Source organism: Nilaparvata lugens, chromosome 7, assembly GCF_014356525.2.
Source record: "Nilaparvata lugens isolate BPH chromosome 7, ASM1435652v1, whole genome shotgun sequence".
In the NCBI taxonomy this organism is placed as follows: Eukaryota; Metazoa; Arthropoda; class Insecta; order Hemiptera; family Delphacidae; genus Nilaparvata; species Nilaparvata lugens.
This window is the reverse complement of record NC_052510.1, coordinates 41,876,993-41,900,196: the sequence shown is the minus strand read 5'-3', so window position 1 is coordinate 41,900,196 and position 23,204 is coordinate 41,876,993. Positions and strand designations below refer to the sequence as shown.

Sequence of the window (23,204 nt, the reverse complement as noted above, 5' to 3'; positions counted from 1 at the left end):
CCGATGCTGAATTGCTTGGGGATTAGTTTTTGAAAAACTTATGCTGGATTCATATGGAAAAACATCTAATAAATTGAATAGAACTAGTCTGGAAGCTGTAGTGTGAGTAGTTTTTGAGAAAAAAACATAGGTAAGGAAAGTATTGCTTTCCGAAAAAAATTAAGGTACCCCAATTTCTAAATTTCTATACGTTTCAAGGTCCCCTGAGTCCAAAAAACTGGTTTTTGGGTATTGGTCTGTATGTGTGTGTGTGTGTGTGTGTGTGTGTGTGTGTGTGTGTGTGTGTGTGTGTGTGTGTGTGTGTGTGTGTGTGTGTGTGTGTGTATGTGCGTCTGTGTACACGATATCTCATATCCCAATTAACGGAATGACTTGAAATTTGGAACTTAAGGTCCTTTCACTATAAGGATCCAACACGAACAATTTCGATCAAATGCAATTCAAGATGGCGGCTAAAATTGCGAAAATTTTGTCAAAAACAGGGGTTTTCGTGATTTTCTCGGAAACGGCTCCAACGATTTTGATCAAATTCATACCTAAAATAGTCATCGATAAGCTCTATCAACTGCCACAAGTCACATATCTGTAAAAATTTCAGGAGCTCCGCCCCATCAATGCAGATATATCCCCAATTATCAGGCTTCAGATACAATTGAAACAAAAAAAATTTAGTGGAGTAGATTGAGCATGAAAATCTCTACAATTAATGTTCAGTAACATTTTCACCTAAAATTGAAAATGAGCTTTAAATTCGAGAAAATGTGATTATTCAATTGCAAATTATTGTTGATTCTATTAAATCATTCACTATGAAGAGATAGCAGACCTCATGTGTGTCTCCAGCATTATTGCCCTGTCACCAGCTGGCTCAAATATTTGAATAGTAGACTTGAGATGCGCCGAAACACTAGCGTCAGTGTTCAATTTACATAACGGCAAGGAAAGTTGTGTGAGTGCGCCACACCAGATTTTTTTGTTTAATCTATATTAACCAGTTATTTGTAACTATTCCACTTTGATTTAGTGTTAAGTGTTAACTTTTTAAAAAATGATATGTAATTTTATTCATACTCCGGATTAGCTGATATGCATTCAATTCATGGAATGGGACACTGTAATAGTACTGAAGCAAGACGTTTGTATCAAGAGAACTTTCACAAACGAGTATGTCCAAGTTCAAGGTTTTTTGCCTCTATTCATCAACGTCTGTCTGAAACAGGTTCTTTGATATCCAAAGAGCACACTTATGCAGGCAGATTCCGATCTACTATGACTGTTGAGTTAGAAGAACAAGTTATTAATGAAATTTATGAACATCCAGAGTAAAGCACAAGAGAATTGTCAGTGCAGTTTAATGTCAATCAATCTATTATTTGGAGGATACTAGAAGAGCAACAATTACATCCATACCACCTCCAGAAAGTTCATACTCTATCGCCACGCGACTGTATTCCCCGTGCTTGTATTTGCCGATGGTCTTTAACCAAAACATGTTAACCCAAACTTTTTAACAAACGTTTTATTTACCGACGAGGCACACTTTACAAGAACAGCGATCGTAAACGTCCACAACCAACATATTTGGGCAGATGAGAATCCTCATGCCATCAATCCTAATTCTCCACAACATCAGTTTTCAGTAAACATTTGGGCAGGAATCATAGGAGATCATCTACTTCTGTTCGAGCTCCCTCCCATACCAGGCTTAATGACATAATCTACTTAAACTTTTTGAGAAAGGAGCTATTCATCTTACTTGAAGATGTACCTTCTCAGTTTCGCCAAAACATTTGGTTTATGCATGATGGAGCTCCAGCACACTTCAGTGTTGCTGCTCGTGAACACCTGAATCACAGCTTTCCAAATCAATGGATAGGCCGAGGTGGGCTAGTACCATTGCCAGCTAGGTCACCAGACTTAAATCCTTTGAATTTTTATCTTTAGGACACTTGAAAACCTTAGTATATAAAACTCTGATTGATACCATTGAAGAACTCCGATTAAGGATTTTTAACAGAATAGAAATGATGAAGCAGACTCCTGAAATATTTGAACGGGTCCGACAATCGATGAGAAGACGTCTGAACATATGCATTCAGAACAATGGTGGTCACTTTGAACATCATCTTTACTCTTTTGGTATAAGTTTGATGTCATTTAGATATGCTACTTTCATATAGAAATAAAACTTTTCATAAAAACCGAATATTTTATTTGCAATCAGCTACAACCTATGAATTATTAGTTCTCTCCTCATAAAACAGCAAATTTTTGTGGTGTAATGTACTACATAAGAATACATTTTATTCAACTTTTATTGAAACTAAGTTCACACAGATTACATAGTTCTTTTCAGAATTAAATTCTCTACAATTTTTATTGCGAAAAATTATTTGTTTACTGGTCATTGAAGAAAGTTATTGGGCATCAAACGTAAAAGTCTGTGTTTTTCTACTTAGATTGTTTGCATATTCCAACTTTTTTCTCAAAAACTACTCACACTACAGCTTCCAGACTAGTTTTATTCAATATTTCAGGTATTTTTCCATATGAATCCAGCATAAGTTTTTCAAAAACTAGTCCCCAAAAATCGGTGTATTTCACCAGCAGAGAAACTTAATTCCGGGTGAAAACTTTCACTCTGTATAACTCGCTAATGAAGCGTTTATGGATATATGTTTATGAGAATTTTCTCTTATTTTCACCTCTACTATCACGTATTGAATTATTTTACAATAATTAAGAATCACTCTGTATAAGTTACGTTTATCTATATATTCAAAATAATTATATCTGAATGAACTGGAATATACTTTTTGTGTAGTTGAGAAGTTGATATTGTGGTAATTATTCATATTGAATGAAAAAGACTAAGAAATTGTCAAAAAACCACTGATTTATTGATAATTAGAAAGACCGATTTCGGTTATTACACCATTGTCAATCTCTGATAAACTAAAACTGAATACAAGAGCAGCAGAATTTATACTAGTAGGCGAGTACTGCTATTGGTCGAGGGTATGGACGCCTGCCATTGGCCTAGCTAGACAGTCTCCTCCAACTCAGCGGTGTGAAAAATGGCGGCTTAAGCAATAGAATCGCCATGATAATAAAATTTACTTTCAGAACAAAATAAGAACCATGAAAACAAGTGTGAAAGATAATAAAACAGATATTTAAATGGAAAAACTATTGACTAATGTATGCTTACAATTTCATGATGAAACTTATTTCGTAGTGTTGTATTGGTTGAAATGAATCTGGTCATTTTAACTATACTGGGAATTTTCCTTAATTACTCTTGTTATTTCTAAAGCCTCTAGAATATTCAAAGATCTGCCTTTGTTATTAACATGCAGAAACTCAACATTCTCCTTAACTGTTAACTTGTTATTATTTGTTATCAAATGTTCTGCAAAGTTAGATTGGAATAAACAAAATGGGGAATCTAACTTTGCAGAACATGAAACAAATAATCACAAGTTCACAGTTAAGGAGAATGTTGAGTTTCTGCATGTTAATAACAAAGGCAGATCTTAGAATATTCTAGAGGCTTTAGAAATAACAAGAGTAATAATTAAGGAAAATTCCCAGTATAGTTCAAATGACCAGATTCATTTCAACCAATACAACACTACGAATTTAGTTTTATCATGAAATTATCAATGACATAACTAAATAACTTAATAAATTGTAGGCATACATTAGTCAATAGTTTTTCAATTTACATATCTGTTTTATTATCTTTCACACTTGTTTTCTTGGTTCTTATTTTGTACTGAAAGTAAATTTTATTATCATGGCGATTCTGTTGCTTAAGCCGCCATTTTGTCACACCGTTGAGTGGGAGGAGACTGTCTAGCTAGGCCAATGACAGGCCCTCGACCAATAGCAGTACTCGCCTACTAGTATAAATTCTGCTGCTCTTGTATTTAGTTCTAGTTTATCAGAGATTGACAATGGTGTAATAACCGAAACCGGTTTTTCTAATTATCAATAAATCAGTGGTTTTTTGACAATTTCTTAGTCTTTTCCATTCAATTGGAATATAACTCTTATTATTCATGTCCAGAATAGCTCCTCCTTCCAAACCAATGAACTTCTCAAATTCTCATCCAACCTCCTCATCTATTATTCTCTTATTATCTCCTGTTTCTCACCATCATCACTCTCAAATAATAATAATCATCAATTTCATTATCTCTTTTTTCTATTCATATCAATATAACCTGGATTTCTTACACTGCTAATGGAGACAGAATCAATTCAATCAATCAATCAATCTTTTCCAGTAAATATTTGATTCGCCTTTTTCTCTTCTGCTGTACTTGCCCATCACCTGTTTATCCCCCTCTGCTCCCTCAGTAATTCATCTTAACCACTCATTCTATTTTACATTTCTACTTCTACTTCACTCCTTCTCCACTGCCAGCTTACTCTTCTTCTTCGGCACTCTTCCCCACTTCTTCTTCATCTCTTCTTCTTCTTCTAATCATCACCATCCTCTTCACCGTTCGCCTAGTCCTCAATCTCCACCCTAGATGATATATGTATCTCAAGATAACTTGGAAATGCATGAAATTTACGATAAAATTTCTTTTGAACAAGTTCAATTATTCATGGAAACATTCTGCTAGGAAATTAGACAATTGGGACAAAACAACAAAAACGGGAGAATTTATGAGGAAAACTATTCTACAAAGCTGTGTACCTTCTTTACTTATGGATAAGAAACTAAAATTTTCTTCTCACTATAAGAGAATCTGGAGGAATGATCATTAGAAAATTTTTCTTCGACGCATCGTTGAGAAGCTATTTACATAAAAACAGAGAAGACTACAAATTTTACTTTAATTGGAAATGCAACTAGTCTGATGAAATTCCATACCACGGAGTACAGGAATATTGGCCTAGGTTCTGTTTTCTGTGCTCAGACCATGCTTCACTTCACTTTGATAATGGAAATTAGGTGCTGGCACAGAATGGATCACCCAGATAGTATACACTTTTAAACACTTCTAGTATAGAAGTTTTCTCTGGTGCTGGTCAGTCCAAACTCTTGTGACAGAATCATGAATACAGCATTCACAAAACTGTATGCCTCTACCATCTAGCGGTAGAAATTGTAACTAGAATCTCAGAATAATCAATATGCCTTCAGTTTTATCAGAAATTCAGCATTATTATTGATCGTAGCAGAAAATTACAAGAGACATAATTTGTAGAAAATATAATGTTACATGGGAATAGTTCATTATATTTCATAATTATCGAGTAATGATGTTCAAATCGATGTAATGTGTTTAATAAGTACAGGCATAAGCTCTTAGTCACGCTGAATAAATTATTTTTGAACCTCAACATTGACAAATTTAGAGATTTAGGCATTTCCGTGAACCATCAACCGTTTATTCTCCACAAATTCAGGTTAGTCAAACTTTTAAAAATCATTCACTGTATGGTCACAATTTTGAACGAAATGTTCACTTTCCCCGTTAGATGGCACCATGAAACACTTCTCAATACAGAGACCACACATAGGCTATTCAATTTTCTTCTATTCTGTTATGGAGACTATAGTCTCTCAAAGACTTAACACTTCTGAAATTCCTGTTGTCAATTTTCGCTGTAGCTTAAGCCATACTCAAGTGAGCTTTCTCTTTTTCAGCTTTTAACTTGTCTGGGTTTCGGCTTCAGCTCTGCTTGAAAAACATAATGAGAAGGTTTTTCTTCTCCTTCTTCTTTCTTAGTCACTTTTCCCAAGTCTCCACTCTCTCCTTAACTTTTTCAGTGACAAGGTTTTTTTCAAGCATAGAGTGCCAGGTCATTTTTCCATTGTGTATGCTAAAAGTGCCACTGGTTTTTAGCAGAAATTGTAGCGTTTTAGTAAAATAATGATATCTCAATTGTGATTACTATGTTGCATATTCATACTTATTCACTGTTAAAATTGAACTTGAATTTTAAAAAACACATTTGGAGTGAAAATGCACTTACTCTGGTAGTGACGATCGTTTCGACCTGTTGTTGGTCTAAAATGATGATGACCAACAACAGTTCGGAACGATCGTCACTACCAAAGTGACTGCATTTTCACTCCAAAAGTGTTTTTTAAAATTCAAGTTTAATCTCAATTGTTTTTAAAGCGATTCACTCCAAGTAAGGCTTACATTGTTAAAAAAGTATACAGATTGTTTAAATATACCATGAAGATAAATGTAAAAATTGAAAAATATTATTTTTTGAAAAAAACTTGCCCTGAAACTTCGTTTTTTGTAAATATTCTAAGTTTGATCTGAAGGACTGGTCACAAAAAATATATATGAGCACTTGAACACCACTCTATTTCGTAGTCCATTTATTTTGTAAAAATTAGAAGAAAATCACACAATTTGATCAGTAAATATCCCTTCGACTACCAAGCGGTGTAATTGGACTACCCCAACACACATTTTGTCTATTTCTTTGTAGATACTCTTCTCATTGGAACGTTGAGTACTTGTTAAAAACATATCACTTCAGTTATTTCTCATCATAAAATCATTCCCTCTTATTTTTGAAATTATAAGCAGATTCATCCTAGGGGTAACTCTATTACCCCACTTGGTATTCCATGTCATGAAAATACATCGAATATCAATTTAATTTCAATTCTTATTTTTTTGCCAAACCTGATTCATAATGATAACTTAGAATCCAAATTTAAAAAAATTGCATCTCTTTAACCATAATTTTATTATTTGACAATATTTCCCCTACAACAATATGATAGAATGCTCAGTTTTGTTGTCCTGTCATTTTTTTAATTGAAAACATATATATTTTTCAACAAAAGAAATTTATTTTTAATTCTATTAATAGCTTCAGTAATGCATTTGATCAATGAATTAACAGAAAAAGATATAAAATAGTTATATAAAACTGAAATTTTGTTGGGGTAACCCAGTTACCCCACTTGATATTTTGTGATGTGAAAAACGTTGGTAGTAGAAGGGATCTATATATAATTATAAAAGCGAAATGGCACTCACTCACTGACTGACTCACTCACTCACTCGCATAACTTAAAATCTACCGGACCAAAAACGTTCAAATTTGGTAGGTATGTTCAGTTGGCCCTTTAGAGGCGCACTAAGAAATCTTTTGGCAATATTTCAACTCTAAGGGTTGTTTTTAAGGGTTTAAAGTTCGTAGTTTAGCATGTATATTCTTTTTCTCCCAATCTCTTAATTATAATTGAAATTTCCGTATCATATGTTACTATAGAACTATAATCTGGATAGAGTACCTCTTCGAAACAGTTGTTAACTGGCAACTAAATTAATAATTTTGTCAGGTTGGCATTAAGTTGAGTTGACTTTGTTAGGTTGGCACCAAGTTGAAGATTGAAATGCATTTATCGCGGAAAAATTGATTGGGCACAACTTCTTTAATCAGAAAATGTTCAAATTTAGCTCAGCTAGGGTGTTATAATGTTGCATAAGAAGGAATTTGAAATAACGCCAAAGATACGCCCAAAATTTGCGGTTTTTTTATTTGTTTTATCAGTTCTTTCATCAAGTAATAGACAGAAAATGTTCAAATTTCGTACAGAGGTTTAGCTATGGTCTAGAAATTTTGTAATAAGATGACTTTGATATTTCATCAAAGATATGCCCAAAATCAGCGTTTTTCCATCGTTTTTCACAGCTTTTCTGCGTTTTCTCAGTACTTTGACTTTCTGATGGAATGAAGCATGCTCAAATGGAAAATGCAGGCGAGCGAAGCGAGCCCGCTGATCTAATTTTTGGACGACCCAGTCGAGGGTCCAGGGGGCGGAGCCCCCTGGCTAGACGGATATGGCGAGTGAAGCGTGCCTGACGTCTAGTAGAAGATATAGATATTTTTTTTGAAAGTCCACATTTATTGTCGCTAAGGTACTATAGTGAGGTCCACGTTATAATGGCAGTGGATAAAGATAGAAGAATAGCGATTCCGATTCTCTGCATTAATTAATAATATGTCTACACTGTCAAAAACATAATTGGCATCGTTGTGGACCTAGAAAAAGATAGTACCACCGGCTTTGTCGAATGATAGACAAGGATAGCAAAACCAAAGTTGATCAAATACTGTCATTAGAACGTGGACCTCACTAAAGTCGCTAGATATAGTCCCCTCACTTATTGGTGATCCTTCCCCACTTCTATTCATTTTGTAAATAAACAAACATTAACAGAAAACATAAACTCAAGTCGAGAACAAAAGACTAATAAAACTAACAAAAAGTATAACCAAGAGAACATATAGGTTACACACGCATTATTTATAGGTTACGCGAGAACTGGTCGATTCTTAGCATGTTTACAACTAAGACCAGTTATAGAATAGACACGCTGGGAAATCTAGCCTCTCAAGCTAACATCTACTGCCATATCGCCAAATCGTGACGTCGTCATCGGATAGAAAACTTTCAGATTGTGTCTATTTCAGAAGGATGTAATAGCAATTTCATGTAGTAATGAGCGTAATGTGCGACTTTATCGCTCGAGCAAAACAGTTATCACGCGACTCGAAGCGGAGCGTGATAATTTTGCAAGAGCAATGAAGAAGCATTACGCGCGAATTACATACACATTTTTTTCTACAACTGCCCAAACCTGTTAAATTACTTATATCGGCTTATAGGCGGAGTTACAATTACCGACTTTTCAGGTTAAGATCTGACCTTTTGGCGAGCTGCTTACCATCAGCTGAATAGTGAGCGTAATGAAACTCTTCTGCGCATGCGAGAATGAACACCGAGCGTAAAGAAAATCTACTGCTCATGCGCCGATGGTTGGCGAGCGAAATAGTATATTTTGTACCTAGGGCCGCAAATGAGACTTTTCCGGCTCGAAATCGGTTTCGGCCTACGGCCTCGGACTAAAAAAGATTGAGAGCCGGAAAAACATTTTTGCCCTTGGTGCAAACGCCATTTTTCGCCACACAGAAAAATAAACAGTATAAATGAGAATAATTTATTGTTCATTAAGCACTTCCAAAAGCAAAAGTGGAAGGTCATAGCTCTAGCAAATCTGAGGTAATCTGAATATCAGGATAAAAATTGTCCAAGTAATTTTATTTTTTATTCTGATTTGTCTAAATAACCCAAAAGATTATATTCAATTATGTGGGAGGTTGAGTTTATACTTTTTTATTCTTTCAAATGACAATAAGATGATATTATTATAAATGTTCTCATTATTGAATTACAAACACAAATAATGAAAAGTATTTTGATCAGCTGTTTTAGCACACTTGAACGTCAACAATGCTTGTTGTCATCGACTTAGGAAGTTTAGGTTAGAAGTTCTATCCTACTCTGAAAATCGAATTTGAATAGTTTATAATATATATCTTATCTGTATTTCATTCATCCAAATGAAATGATAGTATATTATTGCAGAATACTTCATTCAATTCTAGAAGCATAAACTGATTCCGCTTCATAAACTATTTTGTAAACACGTTCACATCAAATCAGAATCAGCTGACTGCAAGGTTACTTTACAGCCCTAGGGCCGTAGAAATTTTACCGGCCTGGTCAGAAAACCATCACTTTTGGCCTCCATATGACGCACGTAAACCAGCTCATTACATCCAAGTGGGATGAAAAAGTAGATTCTCTTCAGGAATAAGCTGTTTTACGAGGAGAATTGAGTATGTAAATTCTTTTTTTACGTGCAGTTGTAGAAAAATTATTATTCATCAGAATGGTAAACTCCCTCGGCACTCCCGCTGGAATAGACACAATTTACTATGGAAAACATTGTAAACAAACAAATAAATAAATAATAAACTCTACAGAAAAGTTTTCTATACGATTATGACATCACGATTTGGCGATATGGCAGTAGATGTTGGCTTCATCGACTTTCAGTATGAAAGTATACAATAGACCGTGTCTATTCTATAACTGGTCTAAGGTTTACAATCATGATACATACATCGATAATACAACCGATATATCAAAGAGAATCGATGTTTCGAAGTAGAAACAATATTCCTCTCTCCAACTATTATAAACATCAGCTGATTGGTCCAAGTTCAGTCATATACTAAATCAACAAAATAGCTATTTATGTATTAGGAGCGTAATGCACGACTTTATCACACGACGTGAAGTGGAGCGTGATAATTTTGCAAGAGCAATCAAGAAGCATTACGCGCAAATTACATACAAAATTTTTCCTACAACTGCCCAAACCTGTTAAATTACTTATATCGGCGGATGTTGGAGCCAGCTCTATTTTTCATTTTTCGTTTTTGAATTGGACGCGCGCTCCTCATTCAGTTCGTATTTCTTTCACTTGAGTGCATCGCGCTCACTAGCCGGTAGGCTGTTTCTTTCAGTTCAGTCTCGCTTTGTAATAGCTTGCCTCGAGTCGGGAATTGATATTATTCGTCGTTCATTCCCAGAAGAAAATCGTTCTTCAAATTATTATTTTTCCGTTAATGTTAAATCGTACACCATAAACCTACGTTTGGAAGAGTGTTTGCCAAACTCCCTTTAGTTGAAAAATTTAAACTATTATTTTTTGATTGGAAAGTTCACCGATCTATAGTCTTTAAAGACATTGTAAATATCTTGTCAGAAATATATGTGCAACGTTATATGATGGAAGCCGAATTTACCAACAGTAGATGACAATTAAGCTTGCCTTTTCACCATCCTTGATTCATCTCCTACCTCGGGGACACCTGAATACCTTACCTGGGAGTTGTAAGCTCAATAATATAAATATTACATTAGGTACTCTGCAGATTTTCGGTGAGTTGTTCTTTTATATATTCATTGCATGTACTTGTTTCTGTAGAGATATCACTTGTTTCTTTTCTATTCAATACAGTCCACTTTACATCAAAATTATTGATTACCAATTTAAAATCAATATAAATTTCGTAAAGTTGAACCTTAGAGTTTACATTGGTCATCCAGGCCGAATTTTATTGGCTATTTTTTATTCAAATATTTGGCAAGCACTTATCCAATTTTATTGTAAATCGTTTGTGCATGCTAGGGTTCAAACCTGTTTGTACATTATGAATTGAGCCGATCAAGTTGGTTCACTCTTATCTCTATTGTCCGATCGGAACCGTTACTTTGCAATGCTGATAACGTTATCGCTTAGCTTGCTTCGTCTATTGAGCTTTCTCTGTTCAATTTGTACTAGCATTATCATTCTGCTTGCTTGAATCATCAATGAAAATCGTTCATTGTTGCATTCGTAATTTTATTCGAAAATTAGTGAATGAAAATCATTAAGACCTTTCCAATATCCAATCATGAGTGAAAAGAAGTTAAAGCTCAAACGAGCTAAACTTGAGCAATATTTCTATTGTATTCAACGTACTTTCAATTTGTCGAAAAAGGCTTTAAAAGAAGAAGCTAGTGCTAAACAATTTCTAATTCTCTATAGTTCCACTCTTAAAACTGTTCAGGATTATGAAGCTGTTGAAATGGAAATACAGGAGCTTGAAATGGAAAAAGACCCGGAATTTGTACCCAAATTTAGTAGTTCACATATGGAAATGTTCGAACATATGGAAGCAATTGCTAGTGAATTGAAAAAACGCAGTCAGGTTGTACCTAGTGTTTCTACCCCGGCTCAACCTGTATCTTCCAATAAGGATTCGTCTAATATTTTACCGAAAATTGAAATTCCTGTGTTCGACGGAGATCAATCAAAATGGGCGGTATTCTACGAAATGTTTAAATGCATGATTCATGACAACAAATCGATTCCAAATCAACAAAAGGTCCAATATCTGGTGTCCAAACTATCTGGAGAAGCGGCTAATATTTCACATCATCTACCACCTATTGCTAATAATTATGAAATTATTTGAGATGCATTAATTAAGCGGTTCAATGACCCCCGCTCACTCTCGAATATGTACTTGAAACAAATTTTCGAATTCAATTGTCTAAAATCTGAGTCTCGTGCAGGTTTAGTTTCTATAGTCGATCAGTTCTGTGGTTCAATTACTGCTTTAAAACGCCTACGAGGTGAAGATGTATCTGATGCAATATTTCTGTTCCAAGCATTGAAAATTTTAGATCCTGTTTCTCGAAAGGCATTTGAAGCTTCAGTTCATACTAAGGATGATCCCACATATACTGATTTTGTTTCATTCATCGAAAGGCAGATTAAATCGTTACTGCATGACGAATCGTCTAAACAATGCAAGCCAGTAGTGAAACCAATACCAAAATCCAAAGTGTTGGTTGTTCAATCGAATTCGCAAGTGACCAAATCACCGGTAAAAATATCAGAATGTCTGAAATGTTCGATGACAAAGCATAAATTGATCAATTGTCGTGTTTTTCGTCAGTTATCACCTTGGGACCGTTTTCGTTTTGTTAAGGAGAAGGGTTGCTGTTTGAAATGTTTCTCGCCAGCCCATCGTAGTAAAGATTGTACTTCTTCCAACTGCGAGGAATGTAGTCAGAAGCATAATTCGCTTTTACATTTCGGAAATGCTTCAAATTCGTCATCAAATTCGGATGCGAAAAAGGTAGAAAATAATACTATTACCTGTTGTTCTATCGATTCGAAGTCGGCACCGTATAGTGTTCTACTATCAACTGCTCAAGTCGAGGTACCTGATAAGAGAGGTAGATTGCACAAAATAAGAGTTTTAGTTGATTCAGCTAGTCAAAGTCATTTCATTACTCGTAAACTTTGTCGTAAATTGCAACTATCGATTTCTCCTTTCCAATTAATTGTGAATGGTTTTGGCGGAAATTCGCAATCAGTTTTTGGTCATACTTTTGTCACGCTTCAATCTCGACTCGATTCTAGTGTTAAATTTTCCATTGAACCATTAGTTGTCGAAGAAATCATGGAACAGCTTCCCACTAGTAAAATTGATAATTCTAAATTATCAAATTTGTTTGGTCTTCGACTTGCTGATGAAAGTTATCACATTCCCAGCGAAATTGACGCTATTATAGGAGCTGAATTAGTGCCTCATATTTTCCGAAATGGTCGTGTGGAAATTGATTCGAATTATTTGATGGCCTTGGAAAGTGTTTTCGGTTATATTTTGATGGGTAGAGCCCCTATTTTAACTCAATCTTCAGAAAATTCAACGTGTTTGATGACTTGTCTAACATCACCGTTGGATAAGTTAGTTCGAAAATTTTGGGAAGTGGAAAGCGTTCCAGATGTAGGAAAACAACTCACTGCTGATGAGTTGGAATGCGAGAAGAATTTTGCATCGTCCGTTCGTCGTGAAAATTTGGGTAGATTCGTTGTCTCATTATCGTTTTCAAAATCCCCTGATTGTGTTGGTGATTCTTATGCTATGTCAGAACGTCGACTCATCAGTTTGGAGAAACGACTGGCACGTGATCCAAACATGCGTTTAGTGTATCACGATGTCCTCTTGGATTATCTCAAACAAGGACACATGGAATTGATAAAAAATCAGAGTGATAAAAGTGGTTATTTTATACCTCATCATGCTGTAATCAAAACTCAGAGTCAATCAACGCCTTTGCGTATTGTCTTTGACGCAGGCGCGAAAACTACTACTGGAGTATCATTGAATGATATACTTCATATCGGCCCCAAGTTGCAAACGGATATTTTCGTTCTGTTAGTCAATTTTCGGTTATTTCCTATCGCTGTAACTGCTGATATAAAGCAGATGTATAGACAGATTCTTGTCGATGAATCGTGTCGCAAATTTCAGCGTTTGTTATGGAGATTTTCGTCCAATGATCCCATACAAATTTTTGAATTAAAAACTGTCGTATTTGGTCTGAGTGAGTCACCGTTTCTAGCTCTCAGAACTGTCCATCAACTTGTTCAAGAAGAAGGTGAAAATTTCCCTGATGCTGAAGCTCGTATTCCGAGTGACATGTTTATGGATGATTTGGTGACAAGTGTGTCTTCTTTAGGTGAAGCAAATCGTCTTTGTAGTCAGGCTAAAGAATTGTTCGAGAGAGGCGGATTCGAACTTACTAAATGGAGTTCCAATTCACCTGAATTGATGAATGATTTCTCGGAAGATGAAAAATCGGCCTTGTCTAAAGATTTCGAGATGGGAAATTTGTTGGCTGTCCTAGGTTTGAAATGGCAACCTGGTAGTGATTCGTTTTGTTTTTCAGTGAATCCTAATCAGTCTGTTCCTACCAAACGTCACATTTTATCGGTAGTAGCACGCATTTTTGATCCTTTGGGACTCTTGTCACCCCTAACTTTGTTTCTTAAATGTTTAATTAAACAATTATGGAATGCTGGTCTTGATTGGGACGATTCAGTACCTCCCTCTATTGCGCTTCAATGGGAGACATGTCAGAAGGAGTTCCCTTTATTGTCCAATCTCTTCATACCACATCATTTAGGAGTGATGAATGATTCGAAAATTACTGTCATTGGTTTCTGTGATGCATCGACTTTAGGTTATGGTGGTGTGATCTACATAAAATCTCAAATGGATATGCAACCTGCAACTATCACATTGTTGTGCGCTAAATCAAAAGTCGCGCCATCTAAGACTTTATCCATACCTAGGCTTGAATTATGAGCGGCGCTCTTGCTCGCTGAATTAATACAGGTTGTTGTCTCTGTTTTGAGCCTTCGTTGTCACGTGACTCGCGTTGTTGCATTATCGGATTCAACTGTTGTCTTACATTGGATCAGGGGCTGTCCATCTAGATGGCAATCTTTCGTCGCTAATCGAGTTACGAAAATTCAAGACTGTCCTATCAACGACTGGTTACACGTGGCAGGAAATTCAAACCCAGCTGATCCCATTTCGAGAGGTTTATCCCCTTCTGAAATAATTAATCATGATTTGTGGTGGTCTGGCCCCTCTTGGCTAATGTTAGAAGAGAGTGATTGGCCCGTCAAGGTCGATCTGGAACCTATAGAGTGTCTACCTGAGGTCAAGGTTCACTCAATTGTCACTGCAGTACAGTCGGAAAATTCATCTATTAATTCGATTCATCTTTCAATTGCTCGTTGTTCCAACTACCAACGTCTATTGCGTATCATGGTGTTAATATTGAAAGTACTTCGTCTATTGCCTAAACCTCATGAATTGGATTTCGATTTGGCAGAAAAACATTTGTGTAAAGTCGTACAAAAAATTCATTTTTTGAAAGTATTACTGGAATTGAAAGCTGGGGTAGAATGTACTTCTCATCTTCAACAACTGTCACCCTTTCTTGATCATGATATTATTCGTGTGGGTGGACGTTTACAAAATTCTGAGTTGAATTATGACAGCTGTCATCCGATTATATTACCGAAAAATGATCCATTGGTCACGCTTTTGATTGATTATTTTCATGAAAAGCACTGTCACGCTGGACCTCATTTATTGGCGTCTATTTTGAGACAAAAATATTGGATTTTATCAGCCCGTGTCCTTATAAGGAGTCATGTACGAAAATGTAACAAGTGTTTTCACTATCGTCCCACTCTTACACCGCCGAAAATGGGCAATCTGCCAGCCTGTAGAACTCTGTCGTCTAAACCATTCGTCCAATGTGGAGTTGATTATGGTGGACCCATTCGAATCACCATGGCCAGGCGTCGGAATCCTTTCATATTTAAATCGTACATTTGTCTTTTTGTCTGTATGGCAACTAAAGCCGTTCACATTGAATTAGTTTCGGACTTATCGACCCAAATGTTCTTATCAGCTTTTCGCCGTTTCCTTGCTCGACGAGGTCCTTGTAAGGTCATGTATTCCGATAATGGTACCAACTTCGTCGGCGCCTATGATGAGCTAATAAAATTGTCACGGATGCTGAACTCCAAGGAATATCAAAACCTGCTCCAGAATGAACTTGCTGATCATAGCATTGAGTGGAATTTCATCCCGCCAGGTTCACCTCACTTCGGCGGTCTTTGGGAGGCGAATATAAAATCAGTAAAGTCACACCTGTTTCGAGTTATTGGTAACCAGTTGTTGACTTACGAAGAATTGAACACTGTCTTAGTTCAAATTGAGGCTGTACTTAACTCACGCCCGTTATGTCAAATGAGCGCGGATCCGAGTGAACCCCTCGCCCTCACACCGGCTCATTTTCTCACTTTGACACCTCTTAAGTACCTTCCTATGTTAAATGTGGAAGATCGTCCAATGAATCGCTTGGATCGGTTTGAATTAGTCAATCAAATGGTTCAGTCTTTCTGGAGTCGTTGGCGCAAAGAATACTTACATGAATTACAAACCCGTGTGAAATGGTGTAAGGATTCCACCCCTCTCACGGTTGGTACAATCGTCCTAGTGGATCAACCAAATGTCGCACCGTTGAAATGGCCTCTGGGGGTGATTGAGGAAGTATTTCCCGGTGCTGACGGTGTCGTTCGAGTGGCTATGGTGCGGTGCGCCAATGGTCGCTTCAAAAGGCCGGCTACAAAGTTGTATCCGTTGCCTACTCAATAATTTTCCTTTTGCATTTTTTGTTTTATTCTCGTTTTGTTTTATTTTTATTTCTTTCGTCGTTTATTCATTGTTTTTTCGTTTCTTTGTTCTCTAGCCTTGTCTGAAAATAGCTTTTCAGCCGGGGGGGATGTTGGAGCCAGCTCTAGTTTTCATTTTTCGTTTTTGAATTGGACGCGCGCTCCTCGTTCAGTTCGTATTTCTTTCACTTGAGTGCGTCGCGCTCACTAGCCGGTAGGCTGTTTCTTTCAGTTCAGTCTCGCTTTGTAATAGCAATTTCATGTAGTAATGAGCGTAATGTGCGACTTTATCGCTTGAGCAAAACAGTTATCACGCGACACGAAGCGGAGCGTGATAATTTTGCAAGAGTAATGAAGAAGCATTACGCGCGAATTACATACACATTTTTTTCCACAACTGCCCAAACCTGTTAAATTACTTATATCGGCTTATAGGCGGAGTTACAATTACCGACTTTTCAGGTTAAGATCTGACCTTTTGGCGAGCTGCTTACCATCAGCTGATTAGTGAGTGTAAAGAAACTCTTCTGCGCATGCGAGAATGAACACCGAGCGTAAAGAAAATCTACTGCTCATGCGCCGATGGTTGGCGAGCGAAATAGTATATTTTGTACCTAGGGCCGCAAATGAGACTTTTCCGGCTCGAAATCGGTTTCGGCCTACGGCCTCGGACTGAAAAAGATTGAGAGCCGGAAAAACATTTTTGCCCTTGGTGCAAATGCTATTTTTCGCCACACAGAAAAATAAACAGTATAAATGAGAATAATTTATTGTTCATTAAGCACTTCCAAAAGCAAAAGTGAAAGGTAATAGCTCTAGCAAATCTGAGGTAATCTGAATATCAGGATAAAAATTGTCCAAGTATTTTTATTTTTTATTCTGATTTGTCTAAATAACCCAAAAGATTATGTTCAATTATGTGGGAGGTTGAGTTTATACTTTTTTATTCTTTCAAATGACAATAAGATGATATTATTATAAATGTTCTAATTATTGAATTATAAACACAAATAATGAAAAGTATTTTGATCAGCTGTTTTAGCACACTTGAAATTTGGCCAATCTGAATGTCAACGTCAACAATGCTTGTTGTCATCGACTTAGGAAGTTTAGGTTAGAAGTTCTATCCTACTCTGAAAATCGAATTTGAATAGTTTATAATATATATCTTATCTGTATTTCATTCATCCAAATGAAATGATAGTATATTGCAGAATACTTCATTCCATTCTAGAAGCATAAACTGATTCCGCTTCATAAACTATTTTGTAAACACGTTCACATCAAATCAGAATCAGCTGACTTCAAGGTTACTTTACAGCCCTAGGGCCGTAAAAATTTTACCGGCCTGGTCAGAAAACCATCACTTTCGGCCTCCATATGACGCACGTAAACCAGCTCATTACATCCAAGTGGGATGAAAAAGTAGATTCTCTTCAGGAATAAGCTGTTTTACGAGGAGAATTGAGTATGTAAATTCTTTTTTTACGTGCAGTTGTAGAAAAATTATGATTTATCAGAATGGTAAACTCCCTCTGCGCTCCCGCTGGAATAGACACAATTTGCTATGGAAAAAATTGTAAACAAACAAATAAATAAAAAATAAACTCTACAGAAAAGTTTTCTATACGATTATGACATCACAATTTGGCGATATGGCAGTAGATGTTGGCTTCATCGACTTTCAGTATGAAAGTATACAATAGACCGTGTCTATTCTATAACTGGTCTAAGGTTTACAATCATGCATACATCGATAATACAACCGATATATCAAAGAGAATCGATGTTTCGAAGTAGAAACAATATTCCTCTCTCCAACTATTATAAACATCAGGTTGATTGGTCCAAGTTCAGTCATATACTAAATCAACAAAATAGCTATTTATGTATTAGGAGCGTAATGCGCGACTTTATCACACGACGTGAAGTGGAGCGTGATAATTTTGCAAGAGCAATCAAGAAGCATTATGCGCAAATTACATACAAAATTTTTCCTACAACTGCCCAAACCTGTTAAATTACTTATATCGGCGGAGTTACAATTACCGACTTTTTAGGTTAAGATCTGACCTTTTGGCGAGCTGCTTACCATCAGCTGATTGGCGAGCGTAAAGAAACTCTTCTGCACATGCGCGAATGATTTGCGAGTGTAAAGAAAATTCACTGCGCATGCGCGGATGGTTAGCGAGCGTAAAAGTAGATTCTCCTCAGAAATAAGCTGTTTTACGAGGAGAATTGAGTATGTAAATTTTTTTTTTACGCACAGTTGTAGAAAAATAAATCTTTGGTTCAGTTTATGAAGCTGAAATATTGAGTTCAAATCTATTATTCAGATTATTATTGTTTATTTAGAGATTCAAATATAAAACATAATTATGCTATAAAACAAAAATTTAAGTCCAGAAAACTGAAATTGAACATCGAAAACCAAAAATTTCATCCCGGACACTGTAAAGAACTGATAATGATAAAAATATATAATTATGAAGAATTTATTTCTTTGCAAAAGAGAATAATGAAATTCTGTTAACAAAACCAAAAATTGAACCCAAATCTTTTCCTAACAGATCATGGACAGTTATTGCCGACCTTATGGAACCAAACAAGGATGAAACGGACTCTTTCAATGTGCTGAACCACGGTGATCTGTGGTGCACCAACATACTGTTCAAGTACAGTGATAACCAGAATGCCACAGATGTGAGACTGATAGATCTGCAGATCCCTCGCTACAACAGTCCTGCCTTGGATCTCACCTACTTCCTTTATAGCAGCGTAAAGAATGAGGTAAAAATACGAAAGCACAAATCATATTTTTATCAGGGAAGTCAGGACATCAGAGTCCTCCCATCATTTTCAGTCTTAAAATGCAATCACAGTCATCTCTCAGAATGATACGAATATAAAAGGAGCCAGAAAGAACATTTGTATCAAGAAACTGAATTATCAAGAGCTCGTATTATCGGAATTTTTAATGGAAAAAAGACATTTTTCAATCGATTTTTCTCAGTTTGAAACATCTGTACACTATCCTACAATAGGAATAATTTCTATAAGTTGTTTACTTATGTACAAGATGGACTGATAGAACTGCATTACAGCTCATTGAAAGTTTGAGTTATTGAGCGTTATTAGAAAGCTCGAATTATCGCGTGTTGTTCTCGTCAATGGCTCTGTATTTCAATTCTTATTGAACGTACAAAAATACATTGATTTTCTTCGAATTATCTAGAGATTTTCAAGAGACTAGAAACTCTCTACTTGTTATCGAGAGTTTTGAATTATCGAAAGTTTGGATTATCAATAGTTGACTGTTCTATATAATAATAATAATAATACTGTATTCATGGATATGTATGTTGTTGGTTGTATTATATCGGTTGTTATCAGAATGGACTATTGGAATTCAATTTCATTCGATTTGAGAGAATCGAACATTAGCTGTAGAACGGAGAAAAAAACATGAGTCCGTTATCTTTAAAAAACTTGAAACTTGAAATTTATTTGCCAAAAAATTCATACATCACAAAAATTTGAAATAGACAAGTCTAACAAAAATACAATATCTTAAACTAAGAAATAACATAGAATAGAACTTGACTAATCATGAAAACCTAAGATAAAGTAGAATTTTTTAGGCGCCACCAGCAAAAGAAAAAACATCTTGCCCGCTGGTGGGAGTATTTACATAAATGAATAAATAAAAACTTGAAAAAAGTAGATCAACTAAAAAGAATAACCGAGTAAATACATAGATAGCTTGAAAACGAATGAAAAACAAAATTAAATGATAAAAAAGACAAATCAAATTGACACTACCACCATTCCGCTCCCATGGAAAAAAGAACCTCTCCTTAATCAGAGTATCAATCATTCTATCTCGGACTTTCAATTTAAAATCAAATGGTAGAATATTTATAAATCTAGTGCTCATATACATGATCTGTCTTCTCATAAAGCTCAACTTTGAATCGTGGATAATAATATTTCAAAGATGTGTCAGGTCTTAAGTTATAAAACAGTTTGTCAGTTCTGATAAATGTTTCTTTGTTTTTAACAATATGTTAAAGAAGTCTTTTGAAATAAAGTTGCCTTATTGTCATTACATTGGATTCAACAAAGAGGGATTCACTTGAATATAACCTAGGTTTTTTTTAAATTGTCTTAATTATGTATTTTTGAAGCAAACATTAATTAAGAAGGTGAGTGTCATAGGCTCCACCCCATACAACTAAACAATATTGAATTAAAGACTGTACAAAAGCATAGTATATCATCCTAAGACTTTCCAAGTTAAAAATATTAGTCATTTTGAAAAATTTATAGTTTGCATATTTTAGTTTATTGCAAAGGAAAACTATGCCTATAGTGAGATTGAAATGATTATAAAGTCAGTTAAACTTATAGGAACGCCATCTTTCACTTTCCTCACACCTCACCACATAGCAATCTACAATTTATAGCTGTGATTCGAGTGTTATCCCGATACCTCAAATCTGATATTAATAATTGTTGATTTTTGTTAATGATGATCATCTATTCTCTCAAATATAGATCATTCACCAAGAAAGTAGTTCAAGTTTATATCCTTTCATGATTCAATAATGAATTTTCTTGGAAGATTTTTTTGGCATTTTATTGAAAAGATTTCAAACTAATATCTCCGTTCTCACAGAACTATGTATCTGGTATAAGAACCAACGATGTTCCTCCAGTTTCTCAATAAATGAAAAATAAGTACTTATGACAACTCCAAGTAATTTCTTATGATTTGTATAATTTCTTCAAGCTCCAAAGCTCCGAAACACGAATCTCTCTGTAATAATTCAACTTGAATAATTCACTTTTCCAGGTCCTACAATCCAGCTACAAAAAGCTTCTCTCCATCTATCTAGAAGAGCTGAACCAAGCACTGCTCGAGTGCAGAGTGGACCGTCAGCTGAGCATGCAAAGCTTGCAAAAAGCAATGGACGAGTTTCTTTTCTTCGCCCTCTACGTACTTATTGCCTACCTTCCTGTTTTCCTGTGCAATCCTGAAGACGCACTGAATTTGAAAGACCTTTGTGAGGATGATTTCAAGAATATCACCGAAAATGACGTGCTTAAGAAGTATTTCAGGACAAAGACCTACAGCGATGTGATTCCCATGAGGCTGCAGCATATTGAACAGCGTGGAGGATTTGATTTGTAAATAGAAATGATTCATCCACAAAAATATGGAGATTTATTTATAGCCTCAAATACCTACGATGAGTGCGAAACGCTATTATATTTAAGGCTTTTTGGATTAATTTATCCAGTATTCTTTAAGGAGCTCATTACACGGTCAAATATATTTCATCTAAGACCATGTTATAATGTGAACATTACAATCAACCCCAAAACAGAGGTCTTTTCGCAATGGATTTTAAAAAGTATACTATAATGATAACATTATGCAACGACTTGAACATTAAAACACGGTTCCCGATGCTGTCAGCAGGTTTCAGTTTGTCAAGTTACCACTAAATCAATTTTTCTGTTTACACGTTTTTAATTCTTCAAGATCTCAGTTTATGAAATTTTCAGTATGTCAAGTTTTCATTGCGGCACGTTTTTATTCCATCGAATTCTCTATTCGTCAGGTTTTTGCTGCCCTTTTTTTAGCCCTTCAAGTTATTAACTCAAGTTTTAAGTTCATCAAGTTCTCAGTTTATCAATTTCTCAGCTTATCAAATTTTCAGTTTGTCGAGTTTTCATTTCGCCAAGTTTTCAGTTCATCAATTTTCTAGTTAATGGAGTTTTCAGTTCTTCATGTTCTCAGTTTGTATAGTTTCCAGTTTGTCTTGTTGTCAGTATTTTAAGTGTACTGTTTGTATCAAACTCATTATTATCATTATTTTATTCCTAAGCTCATATTTTCTATTGTAATCATTTTAGTTTGTGATTCGTTGTGTTGTCTATGGAACTCTCGCAGACGATTAGTCTCTGTGAAGGAATTTCGTAATATTAAGTTTAATTCTTGTATCACTGTGAAATACCTGAAGCAATGAAACATATTTGAATTTGAACCGCTAACTCTCTCTGAGTAGCTTTGTTCCAATAGTTATTTCAATCTTTCTACCATATAGGCTAGCTGGTTGATTTCTATCTAACCTTGAAAGTATGCAATGTGATTCTTTGCTTGACCGGTCGTAGATGAAATAGTGTACCGATATACAGCATTTTTTTTAAGTTTTTTGAAGCACTCGTGAGACTTGACAGACTGAAAACATGTCGTACTGGAAACTTGATGAACTGAAAACTCAATAGATTGAGAAACTTACAAAATGAGATCTCAACAAACTGTAAACTTGATAAATTGAAAACTTAATTAAATGATAACTTGTCTCACTTGAAACTTGATAAACTGAAAACTTGACGAAATGAACCCTTGACATACTGAAATCATGACGTACTGAAAACTTGATGTACTGACATAAATTGAATTTTATTCAAGTTCGTTATTTTCTAAGCTGTTTTGAACATCGCATCTCATTTGTTGCTCATATTCTCTGGAAATTCAAATTTATGAGACATTTCATACAAAAACAAATAAAAAATGTGCAATGAAGATAGAGAACATGATCAGAAAGCGACCAATCATGGTTCCTGGCTACTGTGAGAACGATATTTTCATACAAAATCTTCAATATGAATGAATCAAAGAAGGGCAAAGAAGGGCACTGAAAGGTGAAGGATTAAGGTAACTACTGCCAACTGCGCCTGTGGTGT

General features: G+C 35.5%; 1 protein-coding gene across 3 annotated transcripts in view; it reads left to right on the top strand.

The window, feature by feature from the left end:
* LOC111057281 overlaps positions 1–21,887 on the top strand; it is a 45,226-nt gene extending 23,339 nt beyond the window's left edge. For 2 of the 3 annotated variants that reach the window (XM_022344708.2, XM_039432806.1), the window contains 2 exons: positions 19,019–19,238; positions 21,304–21,887. In XM_022344708.2, the coding sequence (XP_022200400.2) occupies positions 19,019–19,238; positions 21,304–21,642 (559 nt within the window). In that variant the 3' untranslated portion in view covers positions 21,643–21,887. The remainder of the gene's footprint in view (positions 1–19,018; positions 19,239–21,303) is intronic. The other variant, XM_039432805.1, reaches the window with a different exon arrangement.
* The last annotated feature ends 1,317 nt before the right edge of the window (positions 21,888–23,204 follow it).